At 30.0% G+C, this 19,038-nt stretch overlaps 1 protein-coding gene and 1 pseudogene across 2 annotated transcripts; both read left to right on the top strand.

Annotated features, from left to right (window-relative positions):
- The first annotated feature begins 10,730 nt into the window (after positions 1–10,730).
- On the top strand, positions 10,731–12,764 carry LOC127264924 (uncharacterized). Of its 2 annotated transcripts, none has more exons than XM_051294521.1 (4): positions 10,731–11,209; positions 11,284–11,861; positions 11,928–11,972; positions 12,048–12,764. In XM_051294521.1, exons 1-4 carry the CDS (start codon positions 10,871–10,873, stop codon positions 12,253–12,255), a joined length of 1,170 nt encoding a protein of 389 aa, XP_051150478.1. In that variant the 5' UTR covers positions 10,731–10,870; the 3' UTR covers positions 12,256–12,764. The 2 variants fall into 2 exon arrangements, with proteins under 2 accessions (XP_051150478.1, XP_051150479.1); XM_051294522.1 differs by having other exon boundaries at positions 10,734–11,209; positions 11,284–11,855.
- A 1,503-nt stretch (positions 12,765–14,267) lies between these two features.
- On the top strand, positions 14,268–15,188 carry LOC127264844 (uncharacterized; annotated as a pseudogene).
- Positions 15,189–19,038: the final 3,850 nt, after the last annotated feature.

The raw sequence follows: 19,038 nt of genomic DNA, 5'->3' as shown, positions 1-19,038 counted from the left end.
AATAATATTTTGTGTTAAATAGTTAATTTTTTATAAATGTATAATATATATACTATATTAATATATGTAGATATTTGTATTTTTAATAATATTTATGAAAAAATGTTTCATTGATAAATATTATGTGAACAAACTGCTTCCTTTGCTCTCTAAATTACTATTTTTTACTATTCAACTAACACATTTTTAATGAAAATATTATTCAAATTAAAATTAAAATAAATAAATAATAATAATAAAAGAGGAGGAAGACAAACCAAGTAACCTATTAGTAACCTATTAGTGCATACAATTTCAATATTTCTATCTATTATCATGGAAAATAAAAAAATTTGTGGATATTTTTAGGTTACACAATAAAGAATTGAAGCAAAAAAAAAAATCATTTAATATATGCCATATATTTTTTATTTTTTAAATCAAGATTGTTCCACAATGTAGATCAAACTCCACGTAAATACTTTTCCTATTATTATCATTTAATTGTCTTCCACGTAATTTATCATAGCCTATTTGTTTGGTAGCCAAACAATTAACAATGCCCCCTCCCTATTATTATTATTATTAAAGTTTTTTTTTTTTTTTAAATCCAATAAATTACACGCACATTTATTAAAATCACATATCCACACAAAAAAATTCCTAAAAGTTGTATTTGAATATGTATTGAAAAGAAATTTTTATTGATTTGAAAATAATAAAAAAATTAATATAAAGAAATTTAATACTCCTCCGGCATGCAAATGTGTGTCCGTTTAATCAGACACAAATTTTAATAAAAATGAATAATAATTGTTACTTTTTTATTTTATAGTAAAAAAAATACAAGTGTAATATTTTTTATTTAAAAACAAGAATATTTCTTTTTATGATAATCCAAAAAAAAGTAAATATAGATTTGAATGAAAATGGAGTATAAATTTTGTATAAAACAAATAACTTAATATTTTAAATAAAAATAAATTTTAGATATTTTTCCGAAATTTCTTTCTATAAATCACGTGTAGAAAATAAAAATCTAAATAAAGAGAGTTAAAGAGCAGCCGAAATTAATAAAGGTGTGTCGCCCCCCTACGGCCAACCGCCAACACCTACACACGTGCTTAGCTGTAGATTCTAGAACCGTCCGCACGTGCCGCCCCCCATAACTGCCTCTTCCATCCCGCCCATTCATTCATTCTCCCTTCCCTCAACTTTTTCCATAACCATTCATCATCGCCGCCGGCATATCATCGCCGCCTCTATTATGTCGATCGCCGCCGGAGACCACGGCCTCCTACGGGGAATTTACGACGGATGCATCGCCGGTGGAGACGCCGACGTCCAGAGGCGCCCCTACCATAAGAATTGCAAGTGCGCGTTGCACAGGCGGAACCCTAGCAACTCCGGCGACGTCTCCGCCACCTCCGCTCGAGCGGGATTTTGCCGATCTAATCGAGTTTCCTATCCGATGCGGAGGACGTGGAGCGACGGTTGCCTCGCGCTGTCGCCGGCGACCGGCGGGGAAATCGTCCGGAGGATGCGGTTGCGGACGCCGACGCAGCTGGATCTGTGCGAGGACGGCGACCAGGCTCCGCCGTCGTGATTGGTGGTTCGATTTCGTATACGAACTTTTTTTTTTAATCGATTTGATAATTTGATTTTTGATTTTTTTTTTTTGGAAAATGGTAATTACGAAGTGATAATGATGATTAACAAATTGCGTGATGATTGAATCTGCAAATTTGTTAAGCAATGTATGATTGTTTCATTGTCTTTCTCAGCATAATTGTGTGATTGTAGAATCATAATTAATTATACTGTAGATTTGTATTATCATTTTTTTCTAAGAAAAAATGAAGAATATAATTAATTTCCTCGGGTTAGTTACTGTGTTTGATTATCATATTGTGTTTGTCTATTCTTATATCATTAAATGCTTTGTGTCATATGAATTATATTATGTTAACAGAATTTCTGCCATTTCATTTTTTTTTTTTTTTTTTTTAATAACGTGGAAACTCTGAGCTGAGGTGAATCTCCGGTCGAACCTAATACCCTGCAAACGAAACTCAACAGGCAAGTCACACTAAGCGAACCATGTGTGGCAGGTGACCTGAGGCGTCGGGGGTTTAATAATATTCTTTTTAAAAAAAAGGAAAAAACAAAAGATGTGAGACAAACCAATATATTATACATATTCATTATTTTTATATTACTTGTACAATCCCTCGTATTCATATAAAAAAAAAAATTCTTCAGACCAAAATACAAAGCAAACAAACCCCGTTTATTGGGAGTAATTTAAGGAAAATGAAAGGTTTGAGACTATATATATATATGTCAACTATTGTTTGCCTCACAAAATTAAATGCCTCAATTCTAAAGGTTTGAGACTATATATATATATATATATATAATTTGGACTCTATATTTTTCGAAAAAATGCATTTTCTCCTCTCACAAAAAAAACATGTTTGAACATATAAGTAAAACGCCATCTCTAAAGCTTTTTATAGAACGGCTCATTGTATATGATCTTATATATGACCATTTTTCTAGCCGGTATGTATGATTTATTTGTGTTAGTTCATGTAAGTGAAAGGTGGTGTATCAATAGTGTTTTGTTCATATACAATTTTTTTTTTAAAAAAAAAAAAATATTATAATAAAAATAGTACAATATATAACATGAAAATTTATAAAAACATACAAAATTTTATTTCCTATAATAAATTTTCATATTTCATAACAAAAACATTTAAAAATTTAACTAATACATATAATTGAAGTAGTTGTCATGTTGACAGTTAATTTGAAGACAGTTCCAATTCAATTAAATGTAATGAAATGAAATGATCGAACAAGTAAGCAAAGCAACCACATGCTGGCTACTACTACTTTTATTTCATTTCCAGCGAAGACACAATTGTTGCCTGTTGTAAAATAAATCATTTATTGTCGCGTAAGGAATGACATGGTGGTGTAGGAGTTGGATTTGTGACCATTGAATTGGATTTGTGACCATGAAGTCATTGGTTCAAATCCCCGGGTTTGACCGGGGGTTTACCCTAAATGAATAATTGTTTAATTTTATATTAATAAATTTGTATAATATATTAATTTGTTTTTGGAGGAATTGTGTGGGGTTGTTATGCAAAAAGGACACACCCTAGTTAATTAAGCATTGTTGAATGTTAATCTCATCTTTTATATAAAATAGATATGTGAATGGACTAAATTATCCCTATTTAATCAATGTTTAAGAAGTAATTCTACATATGTTGAATTGATTTGTACATCAACATGCCATCCAAAAGCTCATTTTTACTGTTCGTATGTTAATTAAATAAAAATATTGATATTTTATATTTGATAGATAATGTACAGAGACCAACTCGTTTGTATAAAAGATTTTTGAAAATTTTGAAATTTTTAAAATTTTAAAATAATAAAAAAAATTAGCATTTGATTTAATATTTATGAAGTGTTAAAATTGAAATTTCATCCAAAAAAATGAATCTATTTGACCAAAAAATTTTCAAATTTGAGTTTGTAGATTTAGGTTTATTTTAAAAAGCAGATCAATCATAAAAAAAAAAAAGGTTGGATCAAGTCGGGTTTCAAATTGACCTAATACCTCGAAATATAGAAATCAAGCCGGATAATCCAAAATCTAAATCCAACCCTGATACCGCGAAATATTGAAATTAGGTCGGATAATCCAAAATCCAAATCTGATTTGGTTTTAACACAATTTTGTTAGAAAAATGACAAAAATCTTTTTTCATTTTTGGCATACGACCAAATCCCTGATTTTCCGTTGCAGCTGTTGTTTAACACATTTTGGAAAACCTGTAGCACTGACACGTACCTTGACCTAGGAGCCAACATTTGATGAGTCAAACATGTCGCTTATTTAATGAAATGGGATAAAACGAGTTATCTCATGTAAAGGACATGCAAGAAAAGATGTTGGTATGCTGCACTCATCAAGCAAAACATTTATTGTCTTGTACTCACTGCACTCACCCAACAAGATATTTATTGTCTTGTACTCGCTGCCCCAAAATTGCACACAATCAATTTTATCCTTATGTGTGGAGAGTGTGTGTTTTGCTTGTATGTATTTGTTTGAATTGTGAAAGTTATTCACACTTCTTAAGGTTTTGTTTTCTCTTCATTACACTGAGTTAAGAAGTATGTTAATGGAGGTTTGAAACCATCCAAAACAAGGTGAACAAGAAGTCGGAACCAATAGAGATAACCAACATGGAATCCATCTTACTTTTAACTTTATGCGAGTCTGCTGGAGTTGTTGCTGCATTATACTCCGTCAGTGTTTGTAAAATAAAGAGGAGTTTGGGTAGAAGATATATTTTGTAGATTTGTTTGGTGTATTGAATGATGTAAACCAAATGTTTGGTTTAGTGAAAGACTCATGAATTGGTATCTCCAAATGTAGGTTTTAATACCGATCTAGGTCAACAAATCGTGTGTTGTTTATTCTTGTTTTGTAGTTGTTTACCCATAGAATAGTTCATATACAAAGTTGTATTAACCACCGACAGTTTCATATTTTCACCGCGTATAAAATTCGAAGATGCTGGGCCTCTTTTAGACCGATCAAATATCCAACAGATTTTATAACTAATTTTTTTTTTCTTTTATGATTTTAAAAGATATGATATAAACAAAACAAAATAATATAAAAAATTAAAATTATGAAAGACATATGCTAATTATAGAGAACAAAATAACATTTTCAAATTTTTTTGTTCGTATCAAGTTTTTTTAGATAGGTTTGTTTCAAGTTTATTCGGGTTTTCAAGTAAAATAAAATTAGGTTGACTTGAACCTTACTGGAAAAAATTTATACCGTGTTCGAGTTTAGAGTTTCTGGTTGAAAATTAGATTTGGATTGTGTTCAAATTGATAGATTTTTTATGATACTCACAACTCAACTAAACACAAACACGATTAAAAACACAAATTGACACCCCCTAGCCTTGTGAGATAATAAATTTGTTTAATCTGATATTTTGAAAAAAAATAAAATAAAATTGAATAGTGGCAAATTTTTAAAATTTATTGTGTAAACAAAACTAAATATCCATGTATTGTCGTAAAATAAGAAATCCAAACTCTATTTACATACATTTTAAAATATATATATATTACTTCATCTGTCCGGCTCTAAGAGTCTTATTTACTTTTTGCGTGTTGATATTTGAATATTGATTATTACATCAAAACGTAGTACACATTAATAAAAAATTGCAAAAATATTTTCATTATTGTCTTATAATAATAATAGAATGATATTGTACAAATAACTATATAAATATAAAAATATTTTTAATGTTAAATATAATGACACAAAAGATACATGTGACCCTTAGACGGACGGACGGAGTATATCAAACATAGAACTTTTATTCAAAATATTGCATCAAAAACTTATTTTATCTATAAAATATTGTATCAAAAATGTATTTATATGATATTAAATGGAGTATTAAAATATTTCTCATTTTTAATTCTGAAATAATTCCAAATTTTTTTTTTATCTAAATAATATTTAATCTCTTGATTTGAATTAGAGAATATTTTATGATATTATGAAGTTTACACTTTTTAAAAAATGTCAAACACTTGATAACAAAGGGAATGTTTTGGTTTGAGCTTCAAATAAAAATTAGCATTATTCAATTTACATGATTTTCGTTAGAATTATTATATCATTTTGTTATATATAAAAATACTATCTAAAATAATATTTAAATTCCAATTCAAATAAAAATAAAATAGGCAATCTTAAATCAAAACCACCCTAACTAAAATATATATATATATATATATATATATATGGAGAAACAAGTATTAATTTGGGCAAGTTAGGCCCACTATTTAACTTGGGTCCAAGTTTGATGAAATGAGCCCAGATCAAAGCAGCCTGGGCCCGACTTCATATTTCAGCAAATTTATACTACACTTGTAATTTTAATATTTCATCCGTCCAAACAAAAAGTATATATTTACTTTTTAAATTTATAATTTTTTAAATTTTAATTAGGCTAATTAGTTATCTTAATTTTAACCTAAAATTAATTTTATTATACTATAATTATTTTCACTAATACATTTTTAATTATTTACTAAATATACACCTTCTAAATTTTTGTATCTACAATAAAAGAGACACTGTAGCCGAGACGAGGGAGTAGTATTTAAATAAAAACTCAAATTAACCGTCAATTTCAAACATAACTAAACAGAAATATTTGGACTCTAATTTACAAAAATATTTTAATTTTTTTTATACTACTTATAAATAATATATATTTTTAGAATACAATAAATTATATAATACTTGTAGTTTAACAAAAATATGCACAAAATAATTTATATTTTATTTATTGCGTGAAGTGTAATAGTATTAAATTAAACAATCAGTATTAAATTAAACAGTCTCGTAAAGTCATTTCCAATTCATCAACTCCATTTATATAGTTTTAACTCTAAATATGCACTTGTTACAGTAATTTTACTTTAATTATAACTCTATTTTTCACTATTATTCTTCACATATTCAATTTTTTTAATTATTTTAAATAATTTTTTATTTTTATAATTTAAAATAATTTTTTTAAAAATTTAGAAAAATAGAAAATAAATTTAAAAAATAAATTAAAAAATTAAAAAAAAAATGGGAGGAATGTAGCAACGGCCGCATGATTTCAAATGGCACTGGAATGGCTAAGTATGTAATAAAATACTCCATTCGTCCCATCCCAGATACCATGTTCACATTGTCATTTCTGTCCGTCCCAATACCATGTCACTTTCTTTTTTTTAAAAAAAAATGACACACTTTAATCTCATTTTAAATTTTTTAATTTTTTTTTAATTTTAATTAAACTAATTAGTTATCTTAATCTTAATTTATAACCATTTATATTATAAAATAATTATTTTTACTAATATATTTTTAATTATCTACTAATTATATTTATTTTAAAATACCGTAATTACAGTGTAGCAGACGGTATCATGTCATCCAAGATTTGATTGCATGAGGTGGATATTCATATGATCAATGTTCTAGAAGGAAGTGGATAAGGTTGGGTTTTGACTACTTGTCACCTTTTTACCTGCGTGACTCAGTCAACACTCTTTCCACTTGTATCTCACTCACTAACTAATTACTTTTATTAAAAGTAAAAATATAAATATAAATATAAATAATTACTTTTATTAGTTGCCCACGTATGAAAGATAGGTACATCCAAAATTAAATTAAACTAATTGCATAAATTAACATACGAATATTTGGCTCAATTTATACTTATGTTTTTTCGTGTGTTTATTCGTGGAGTTTTGGGTTTGGATTTTGAATTATAAAATTTTGAATTTAAATAGTTATTTGATATAATATAAATATGTATTGATATGATATTTTAAATACACAATTAAATTTTAATTTAATATAATAAATAAAAAATAAATATTTGATTTTAATTCTAAAGATAAAATTTCACGAAAGAATAAAATTGAGAATACTAGTGAATATATTAACCGTAATTATATATCTAAAAAGAAACTTCAATTAATTATATCACCATTAAAAAATTTGGAACAAAAAGAAAATAATTATTTAATAATGTTTTTGCATGTACATAGCACTTGATATATAGAAAATTACGACTATTATAAATCAAAATAAGTTGATAAATATTAGAAAATAAATTATTGACCAAAATGAAAAAATACAATCCGATTTGAATAAACGAAAAGCTTTTAGTCTTATAATCCATGTTTTTTTTTCTATTTTTTTTTTTAGAAATTGAACATTGATATTGAATAGACGTATTCGCTTATCATGATCATAAAAACATTTAATTACTTAGTGCACTTTGTCGTCCAAAAGAATCTTAATATGCGATTAATAAATGTGATTTGTGCTTACCTTTATAATGTACTTAGACAATAATAATATATATATAAACTCTAGAAGGATTAATATGTCCAGTAGTATAGGGGTGAACTCGTAATCGTGAGATTATGAGTTCAAATTTTTGATATTTTCAGGTCCACCTGTCACACATGGTTCATTTAGTATAATTTGTCTTTGTTGGTATAGTTTGCAATCCAGAGGACACTCAACGAGTAGCGATTACAAATTTTCATATTATCTAAAAAATAAAAATAATCTCGTATTAGCGAAAGTTTAACGTGAAAATTACATAAATAATCTTATTTTATATGTAAAGCAATTTAATTGAAACTATTCTAAGCTTAAAAATGCTGTTGGAATAATTAATTTGAAAAATGATTTAAGACAATTTGTTTTCAGAAAAATCAATATTTGCATCGGTTTAAATCTAAAGTGTGCCTTTTATGTTTTTTTTTTTTTTTTTTCATATTTTATATTTTATTATATAAAATTTTATTTTCTCCCTATTATTTAATTAAACACGTGCTGATTTCTTGGCAACTGTCGAAGCTTCCACCAAATTAATTCGATAAACCGTGTCCATTAGAAATAATAATAATATTATTATTGAAACAATCGAACCATCCACGTATTCATCAACATCTCTCCTTAAACCCAATACCTATTTTTATACCTCAAATTATATTTCAAATTAATCAATTAATTAATTTGAGCATACATAATCAAATCCAATTATACAAAATCAATTAATTAATACAATACTGCAATACAATCATCACAGATCAGTTCTCCGATGCCGATCTCCATCGGCGCCGGCCGGCGCCGGTGCGTATCTGGTCGAGAAGCTGTGCAGAAGAGCAGCGTCTTCATCGCCGGCGAAGTTAAGGGCGTAGCTCTCCGGCGAGTACTGAAACTGCGCGCCGGCGCCGGCGGTATGTCTCCTCGGATTGCATTTCCGGCCAAATTTTCTTATCAGATTCTTCCATTTTGGCCCCGCCGCCATTTCCGTCAGGTCCCGGACTTTCGCCGGAATCCAGGTGTCAGCGCCGCAGCAGAAGAGACGGGAACAGCCGCCGCATGGGGCGGCGGAGGATGCTTCGTCGACGTCATCGCCAGCGGGGATGAATGGGTTTTGTTGAGACCTGTCCATTGTATAATTATATATTACTAGAATTTGATTTTTGTGTGGAGTTTGGAAAGTGGGTTTGTGGGAATTAAGGATTGGGAATGTAATATATATATATATATGTATTTATGTATGTATGTATGTATTTGTAGGTGTTTGGTGTTTGCTGGGCGTGTAGTGGCCGTGTCCGTGTGTGTTTATGGATAAGGATAGGGTTGGGTTGGGGGGGGGGGGGGGGGGTGGGTTAGGGTAGGGGTAGGGTAGGGAGAAATTTTAGACAAGTTGGATTTGATGACATCGCAGGTAAGGTAAAGTAACGTAACGGAGTGAGTCAGCCGGACAAGGATGGGTGACTTTACTCGCCTTTTACACAAACACTCACTTTACTCGCACCAAAAATATTAAACCCCCAATTTTCTTTTTTTCTTTTTTTTTTTCATTTAAAAATATTCATATTTCAATACTCTTTTTGTCCCTCGTATTTATCTTTTGTATTATTGTATTTAATATTTTTTATAATATTGTTGTACAAATCTCATTTTATTAGTATTATAAGACATTAGTAGAAGTATTTTTGCAATTTTTTTTTTAATTTTTATAAATTTTTCTTAATTTGAACTACATTTTTTGATATAATAATTAATATTCAAAAATTAACACGCAAAAAGTAATTAGAACTCTTAAAGCCTGATGGAGGTAATATTTTATTTTTTAATAAAAAATACTTCATCCGTCTAGTTAGAAAGTATACATATTTTTATTTTGAAATGTTTAATTACAAAGTAAATATTTCATTAAATACCTCACTTTTCTTCAAAAATATCCTTGTTTTACATCACATCGTTACTTTTACGTCAAAAAGTAAAAACAAAAATGTTATTACACTACTTTTTAAATTGAAGAAGGGCACGATAAATTGAAGGAGGGCACGATATAAAATAAAATTTAATATATACAACAGTTATTCAGCTTCATGCCACCTCTTTTTGAGTTAGTTCGTCTTTGATTTTTCAGATTGAAGGAGGGCACGATAAATGGTGATTTACCACTTTACCCCTGGCGTGTATGTCAACTATTTGAGTCAGTTTTGCCTCCTAAAAAATGTGCTTAAATCTTTTTATTTTTTTTTTATTTTTTTATTTTTTTTTGTTAAAAGGGTAATCATTTTCATTTTTGTCGTCTTAAAAACAATGTTACTATTACGTACCTAACATAATAAATATCATTCCAACTTACATTAATATTACACAAATGTCATTACTTTTATATTACACAATACTAATATAAATATTTTTGTCATTTTCATTACAATCAATTATAACACTAATATTAAAAAATTTACTTGCAAAAGGTAACCGACAATCTTGCACGGTAGCGTAGGGAGTATAGGGAGTTTATATTTATATATATTGTAAATTTGTTTATGTAAAGTAACTACAGATTATTGGGCCAAAGCCCAATATTTCCTCTCAAATTCCAGTGCAGTTAGTGGCCATAAAGCCCATACGTATGAACCCCTTTAATACGTTAGACAACAGTACACACATTAAAACGTCGTCGTTCCAGTATCACCGCGAACCAACGTTCAAAAATCCCAACGGCTAGTTCCCATCTTCTTACCGTTCAACCGCCACAGCCCATAAGTCAAAAAGGCTCCTAACACCAATTCCTCTGCAAACATCCAATCTATAAAACCTCAAAAACAAAAAGATTAAAAAAAAAAAAAGAAAACATCATACAAAACAGAACATCCCAGATCTCCCCAAAACCCTAACTGAATCGAAACCAGAGCTTCAAGGAAGACGAAAATGGTGTACACATACACCCCCACCTACTACACCTCCCTCCACGACTCCATCACCTCCATCTGCAAAACCATCCTCCCTTTCCCCTTCAAAAAGCACCGTCGTATGCCGGCGATTGCCGCGGCAGAGCACCGCCTCTCCAAGCAGCAGTCCGACAACCTCAAATGGCAGCAGGAATCCTTCCACCAGATCCTCAATTTAATCGGTCTATCCAACGAAGGAATCATTCCCAACGACGACGTTTCGTCTTTCCGTACACATCTCCTCGAGACCATCCTCACGCCGCCGCCGGTCGACCACGAGCCGCCGCCGGTATTAAGGGACAAACTCATTTTCTTACAGGTAAAGGGAATAAAAATCTAACCATTTATTTCATTTCGAGATTTTTTTGTAAGGATGTTGTTACATAAATGTAGGAGTTGTTCTTGGCTAAATGCATATCGGAGGACGAGTACCATTCGTCGAAGAGGCCGTTGTTGCAGAGGCTAGCGGTGCAAGGAGCTGTGATCGGGACGAAGGATGTAATAATTGGGACACAAATTTGCGATAAAGATTGGTCTTTTATAGACCTAAAGGAAGATCGAATGGTACCGATCAAATTGGAGTCAAAAAAATCGAATGGTGTGGGAATTCCAAAAGATCGAATTGGTGTTTCGGTATTGTCATCTACGGAGAATCCTTTTTGGGTTGATTCGTCGACGGAGAAAGAAATCGAATCGAAGTCGATTCTCATGACGGAAAGCTCCCCGCCGGAGTCGATCGAAAATGGAAAGAAGAAAATCAATGCTCTGTTTCAAAAAAATAGAAATGATGAAAAGGCAAAATCGATGAAGAAGTCGGGGCTTTGGGGGTTCAATCGGTTGGTTAAATGGAAGAAAAACGATTCCGAGGACGAAACAATGTTGTTGTCGCTAACCGAGAACTCGAAGAAGCCTTGTCCTAACGCAAAGGAAGAGCTAACCGTAGTCGAGCCGAAAAATAACTTCCGGCGAGTGTTAGTAATTAATTTGTTATTACGACACATTTTGTATCGATTCTTACTTTGAATTTGTCATCGCAGAGATGATCGAATCGACGATGATAATAGGAAGAAGCTCTTCACCGAGTAAGATTTTCTTTATTTGTTCATACTTCGATTTTTACGACAATTCATCTTGCTTATCCTTTCAATGTTCGACAGACCGCGGCGCGATTTGTGTAAGGACAACATAGGACAACATGATTCGATAGAATGGACGAGGTTCGATGACGAGGACGAGAATGCGCATCCGAACGTCGTCCATCGGCATGATCGGCGGCAATCGTCGGCGAAGCAACCTGCGAGATTGTCGATCAACAACAGCAGCATTGATAAGGGGTTTAAGTATAATCCATTCTTCGACATGTAAGGATGATATATGTTTTTTCTTAGAGGTTATATATATATATATATATATGTATATTGTGTTTGTTGTTTGATTGTTGATGAATTTTTTGTATGAATATTTGTGGTATGGATCATATGATCATATATATGTATAATCATTGTGGAAAAAAAATTTGGAATTTACGAGAATTTAAACTTTTTTTTTTTTTTTTATATGACGTGGGAATCCGCACTGGGTAAACTCCCGGCCGAACCTAATACCCTGCAAACCAGGCTCGATGGGAAAGTCATACTAGGCAAACCATGTGTGGGCAGGTGACATGAGGCGTCGAGGGTTTGAGATAGAAAAATAAAGTTAATAGGTCTAAACTGATTCTATTAGCGTTGTCGGATTCGGATCTGCAAACAATTGAGAGTTTTGTGTTCTTCAGGTTTATGGCGCAAGCCCCTCTTGAGAAAATCATTAGGGCTTTTTTTTGCCTTTACTCCCACTATAAGATATAAAAAGTAATGGTTATTGCGTTTAGATTTTGGATTACAATTCTAATTTATCTCTCTTATTATTAATTGGTCTCATCATCCCATTAAGTTACCGTATTTTTGCATGCAGGATACACATTTACTAAATACATTTAAGTCTAATAAATTAATAGAACACTTAGCTTTAATCTGAGTTACATTTTAACTTGGAATCCAACTAAAAAAAACTACTGAAACATGGATGGTTGAAAAATTTTCTTTAGCCGAACAAATTTGATTTGTATAAAAATATTGTTCCGTTTAATTTGATTTTAGTTTTTGATTTTTTTTTTTTTTTTTCTAATTGAATCAAATATATTTATATTATTATATTTTATATTTTATATTAATAATTATACTATATTCAATTTAGATTCGGTTAGATTTAAAATATTTGCCAAAACTTTTATTTAATTAAAATTTTAATTATTTTTTAAATTAGCTTTTCAAAATTCGGTTCATAATGGCATATTTAGTATTTGGAAAACCAACATTAATATGTAAGGCCTAAATATATTGTTTGTTTATGTTATGATTTAAAATTAATTTGAAACGAATGATTGATTTTAATTTAGTAAATAATATTATTTTGGTCTGAAGTATGTGAAATAATATACATTTGAATTATTTTAATATCATTTAAGTAAATCAATAAGTTAATTTCTATTAATAAAGAAAATATTACGCAAAAAATATGGTTATTTTTTGTGATATAGACAAAAAATTAAATAAATTATTTATGACGGGACAGAAAAAGTAATATTTTTTAATCTACTATAAAAATTCAAATATATATTTTTTCTCATGGGATGAAAAGAATAGTATTAATGTTAATAAATATAAAAAGAATATGTATTTATAATGCATAGATCCACAACTACTAAAAACTAAAATATATTCATTTTATTATTTTGGAATAACCAATCAAAAATAGTTTTTTCTATTTTTATTAAAATAATTTTATATTAATACCAATATAATATTACTAAATTACAAATATATAATTGTATATACGATTAATTTATATTAAAAAATAAAAATATTTAAACCTCTTACAATGACCAATAAAATATACTGGAACGGACAAAAACGTCCAAATATTTATTTTATAACGGACTTATATTAAAAAATAAAAATATTTAAACCTCTTACAATGACCAATAAAATATGCTGGAACGGACAAAAACGTCCAAATATTTATTTTATAACGGACTAAGAAAATATATATTTCTACTAAAAATTGCAATGGATAAAATATTTACTTTATAATATAATTTAAAATATATACCGTTACACAACATTGCAATTTGTTTATATGGTAAAAAATTAAGACAAAACTCTAAAATAACCAAACAGTATTTATTTGAATTTTTTTAAATTCATCCAAACAAAAAATAAAAAAAAATGCTTCCACAATATATTAACATATTTGCACACATTTATTATTTCCCCAAATAACATTACAAATTTACAATCTCATTCTAACCCTCGCAAGAAAACCCTATCTAAAAAACCATGAGCACCGCCGGCGACCAATCCCCGCCGCCGCCGCCGCGCCGCCGCGACGACCACCGCCACAAACTCCGTACCATAGCCCACAAAACCTTAGCCAATCCGATCGCCTACTTGATCCTCCTCGTCCTCTCCTTCCTCCTCGGATACCTCTGCAGCCGTACAAATCCGCTATTTTCCGACGGCGGCGCCGCCGCCGCCGATCTTCAGGATCACAACACCTTCCCGAACCGGTGCGCCGGCCCGATTCAAACTAACCGGGTCCGGCAAACAATCCTCGACCGGGTTTTCAACGGCTCCTCGCCGTGGGCCGGATTCCCGCCGGCCCACGCGAAGCCTCTTCTGTTCGACGAATGGAAGAAGGGCTGGGGGTCGAACGCCGCCGTGTTCGAGCGGCTCCTCCGCCGCGTCCGGCCGAAGACGGTGATCGAAGTCGGGACGTTCCTCGGCGCGTCGGCGATTCACATGGCGGAATTGAATCGGAAACTCGGTCTCGACGAAACCCTAATTCTCTGCGTCGACGACTTCCGGGGGTGGCCGGGGTACTACGACGGCGGCCGGAACCTCGGAATGGTGAACGGCGACAGTTATTTGCTGTACCAGTTTATGCAGAACGTCGCCGCAGGCAACGCCACGGCGGCGGTGCTGTTTTTGCCGTTCTCGGCGACGACGGCGCTGGGGGGGCTGTGTGAGTGGGGAGTGTACGGCGACTTGATTGAAATCGACGCGGCGCACGACTTTCACTCGGCTTGGCTCGACATTAATAATGCTTACAAGGTTTTGCGGCCCGGCGGGGTTTTGTTTGGGCATGACTATGCTTGGCCCGGCGTGCGCCGAGCCGTGCATATGTTCGCTCGGCGCCACGGCTTCGGCGTGCGCTTGGACGGAGAGCATTGGATTTTGGATTGACTCAGATATGTTTGACTTTTTTTTTTTTTTTTTTTTTCTTTTAAATTATTACCTCCGTCAGTTTAAATTAAACTCACTTCTTTTTTTGGATTGTTATGTAAAAAAATAAAATCCTGTTCTTATAAGTAAAAAATCATTAAACTAAAAAAAGATTAAATTAATTTTATTAGTATTGTATAATATAAAACTGATGTGTAATATATTGTAAATTGGAATGATATGTGTAATGTTACGTAAATAGTAGAATTACTAAAAATAATAATAATAATAATTATTATTTTGTTATGAAAAAAACCCGAATAAAAAAATAAATAAATTGTTAAGGGGTGGAGAGTATAAATATTTTATATAAATGTTATATCAGCAAATTTGGGATATATTTATTTGTGTTTGACTGTTTGTGTACTGATTTTATTTTAATTTTGTGTAGTGTGTTCGTTTAGGAGTTTGGATTTTGGATTGTTGATATTAAATTATTAAATTGAAATAATTATATAATATCGTCTAAATATATATTAATTTAATATTTTGAGTATAAAATTAATTTTAAGTAGAATATAAAAAATTAAAATTAGATATTTGATAATATTTTCAAGATTTTTTATAATACTAAATATCTACTAAAACCCTACAAACCATTTGGAAAATATACAATTTAAATAGAAAGTTTAAATTTGATATTTTTTTAAAGAAGATTTAATGAATTTTTTACTATAATTCTTTTTATAAAAATATATTACTATTTTTTCCCCCACAAAATATCATTCAACATCCAAGTTATTGTTTATATATATAACCAAATTACAAGAAAACGTAACCAAGATTTATTGTAATAAATTTATTATTTTATAAGTAAAAATTCTAAATTAGTGTTGATATAATATATAGAAATTTAAAATATGTGTATTAAATTTATAATGTGGATTAAAAAATATTAATATGAAGATATTGCCTCTCCATATTGCAGCTGCTCTTATGAAGAAAGGAGAGGAAGAATCATTTACAATTATTAGTAACAATAAATGCTATTTATATATACCTTTAATACAGATTTTATTACTCTTTTTCCCCTCATTTAAATTATTTATTTATTTATTTATTTCCCTTACTTTAATATCATGCTCAATACAAGGATGTTTAATGTAAAAATTTATACCTAAATTTGGTGTTGATTTTAATAATGGTTGTGCTATTTTGTGCTTTGAAATTGAATGGAAATGAGTTTGACTTGAATTTTTATTTAAATAATATTTTAATTTAATGTTTTATAAAAAAAAATAATATATCTTTATAGCAAATTGTATCAAGTATATAATGTTGATTTTAGTTTGAAGTCGTAAAAAAACTATTTTAATTTTTTTTTATTTAACTTTCACAATTTCTTATAATTATTGTTTCTTCAAAATATCACATTACTATTTAATCTAAAACAAGATACAAAAAGAATATTCTCATTAATATCTTTGGAAGAAAAACTATAAATGAAATTTGTAAAAAAAAAATTAAAAAAAAATAAAAATATGCTTTCAAAACGCCACCCGAATTATCAATAATTTTTTATTTTTATTATTTATAGGGTTTTGAGATTCTCCATTTCACCTATAAGACAACAATTTGAGATAGAAATATTAATAAACAATATATATATATATATATATATTCATTTTACTATTGATACTTACACATGAATTTTAAGGACTTAATTGTTGATTTTTCTTTAAATTAATATTTTATGCTCAGGTTTGTTTCAATGATTAGGTCGTTTCATGAGATTGATTTGGTTACAATTTTTTAATGCTCGTTGTATTTTGTATTATTTTATTATTTTTGTTTTTGTTCGGATTTTGTAATTTTTGAGTTGTCTCCTATGAGTGTGCATTTTTATTACCAGGAAAAATTATGTTGGTTTTGCATTGTTGGTTTTTTATCTCACGTTTTTCAATTCAAATATGGTTAGATCTCAATCTTTGGAGAGCATTTTGATTCGAACTAAGTAAAATTATTGTATGTAATGTGATCTACATTCAGATTAAAATTTTGTCGATCACTCACTGATTGAGTTAATTGTCAATTTTGAGACATAATATTCAGATATCACATTGCATTGCTTGTGGCTTAATTAAACGGACGTTTATTTTGTGTGTTATCATAAATCATGACAATAATTTCTTATAGACGGATTTGTGAGTTATCATAAAATATGGCAACAATTGCTTTGTTATCATGAATTATAACAACAATTGCTTGTTTAATTAAACAGTTTGACGTTGTGATTGGTCGGATTATAATGAATCATTGCAATAATGGATAGAATCCATATCGATCCTTTATCTAATAAATGTTTTTTGTTTGGGTTTCAAAATTTGGGTTGTCTTTTATGAGTGGACGTTCTCATTACCAAGAAAAATTTGGTCGATTTTGTATTTTTGGGTTTTGATATTATTGTGTGTAATGTGATCTACATTCAAATTAAAACTTTGTCGATCACTCACTAATTGAGTTGATTGTCAATTTTGGAATATAATATTCATATATCACATTGCATTGCTTGTGGCTTAATTAAATAAACGCTCATTTTGTGTGTTATCATAAATCATAGCAACAATTTCTTATAGACAGATTTGTGAGTTATCATAAATTATGGCAACAATTGCTTTATTATCATAAATTATAACAACAATTGCTTGTTTAATTAAACAATTTGAACTTGTGATTAGTCGGATTATAATGAATCATTGTAGCAATGGATAGAGTCCGTATCGACCATTTATCTAATAAATGATATTGATATTGCTCAAATTGCTGCAATGGGTGTAATCCATGTCTACTTTATCTAATAAATGATATTGTCATTGCTCGAATTAGACTTTTGACTGATTAGTTTTTGGAGAATGAACAAATTATTTTAGTATACATTCCATAATCAACTCAACCTTATCGGGACTTTCCAATTTTCTTAAACCAATTTAGAATCAGAATTGTATTCAATGCATACAAGTATGATTCTATAAAATAAAGAATGTGTATAAGCAATTGAATGCACATGTCTATAAACAACTTAACGTTCCTTATATGAATTTATAAAATAAAGTAGCAATAATATCACAAGTTATCGAGCAACATAAAACATTGTCTTTGGAAAAATTACCGACTCACTAGTGATAAACTTGTTCGTTAAATTGCTAATAAACTTGCAACGTTTTTTAAGGTATATGGAGTTGCATGTAATTTTTAAAGTAAATGGGAAATTTACGCTGAGTTTTGAAATGACAAGGAAACTACAGACAATTTTTCCAACTTGTTTTGATAATTAAATGTTGATAATAAAGTAGTGTGTCAAACAATATTCCATCTTTGGAAAAATCTATTATTCATACACAAATAACTAAATTAGCATCACCACATTCAATATTAATAAACATACATGTAACTGTTTAATTGCTGACTTTCCTTTAGGTCAATATTTTCTACTCATATTTGTTTCAATGATTGGGTCGTCTCGTGGGATTGATTTGGTGACATTTTTTAATGCTCGTACTATTTCGTGCTATTTTGTTATTTTCATTTTTGTTCGGGTTTCTAAATTTTGGAGTTGTCTCCTATGATTGTGTATTCCTATTATCAAGAAAAATTGCGTCGGTTTTGCATTGTTGGGTTTTGATCTCGACGTTTCTTGATTCAAATCTAGTTAGATCTCAATCTTTGGAGAGCATTTTGGTTCGATTTATTAAGTAAAATTATTGTGTGTTATATACATTCATATTAAAACTTCGTCGCTCACTCACTGATTGAATTCATTGTCAATTTTGGGACATAATGTTCAGATATCCCATTGCATTGCTAGTGGCTTAATTAAACAAATGTT

The sequence above is a fragment of the Andrographis paniculata genome, unplaced genomic scaffold (assembly GCF_009805555.1).
Source record: "Andrographis paniculata isolate CXL003 unplaced genomic scaffold, ASM980555v1 Contig71END, whole genome shotgun sequence".
In the NCBI taxonomy this organism is placed as follows: domain Eukaryota; kingdom Viridiplantae; phylum Streptophyta; class Magnoliopsida; order Lamiales; family Acanthaceae; genus Andrographis; species Andrographis paniculata.
The sequence above is the reverse complement of the archived record's forward strand: the minus strand, read 5'-3'. Positions and strand labels throughout refer to the sequence as shown.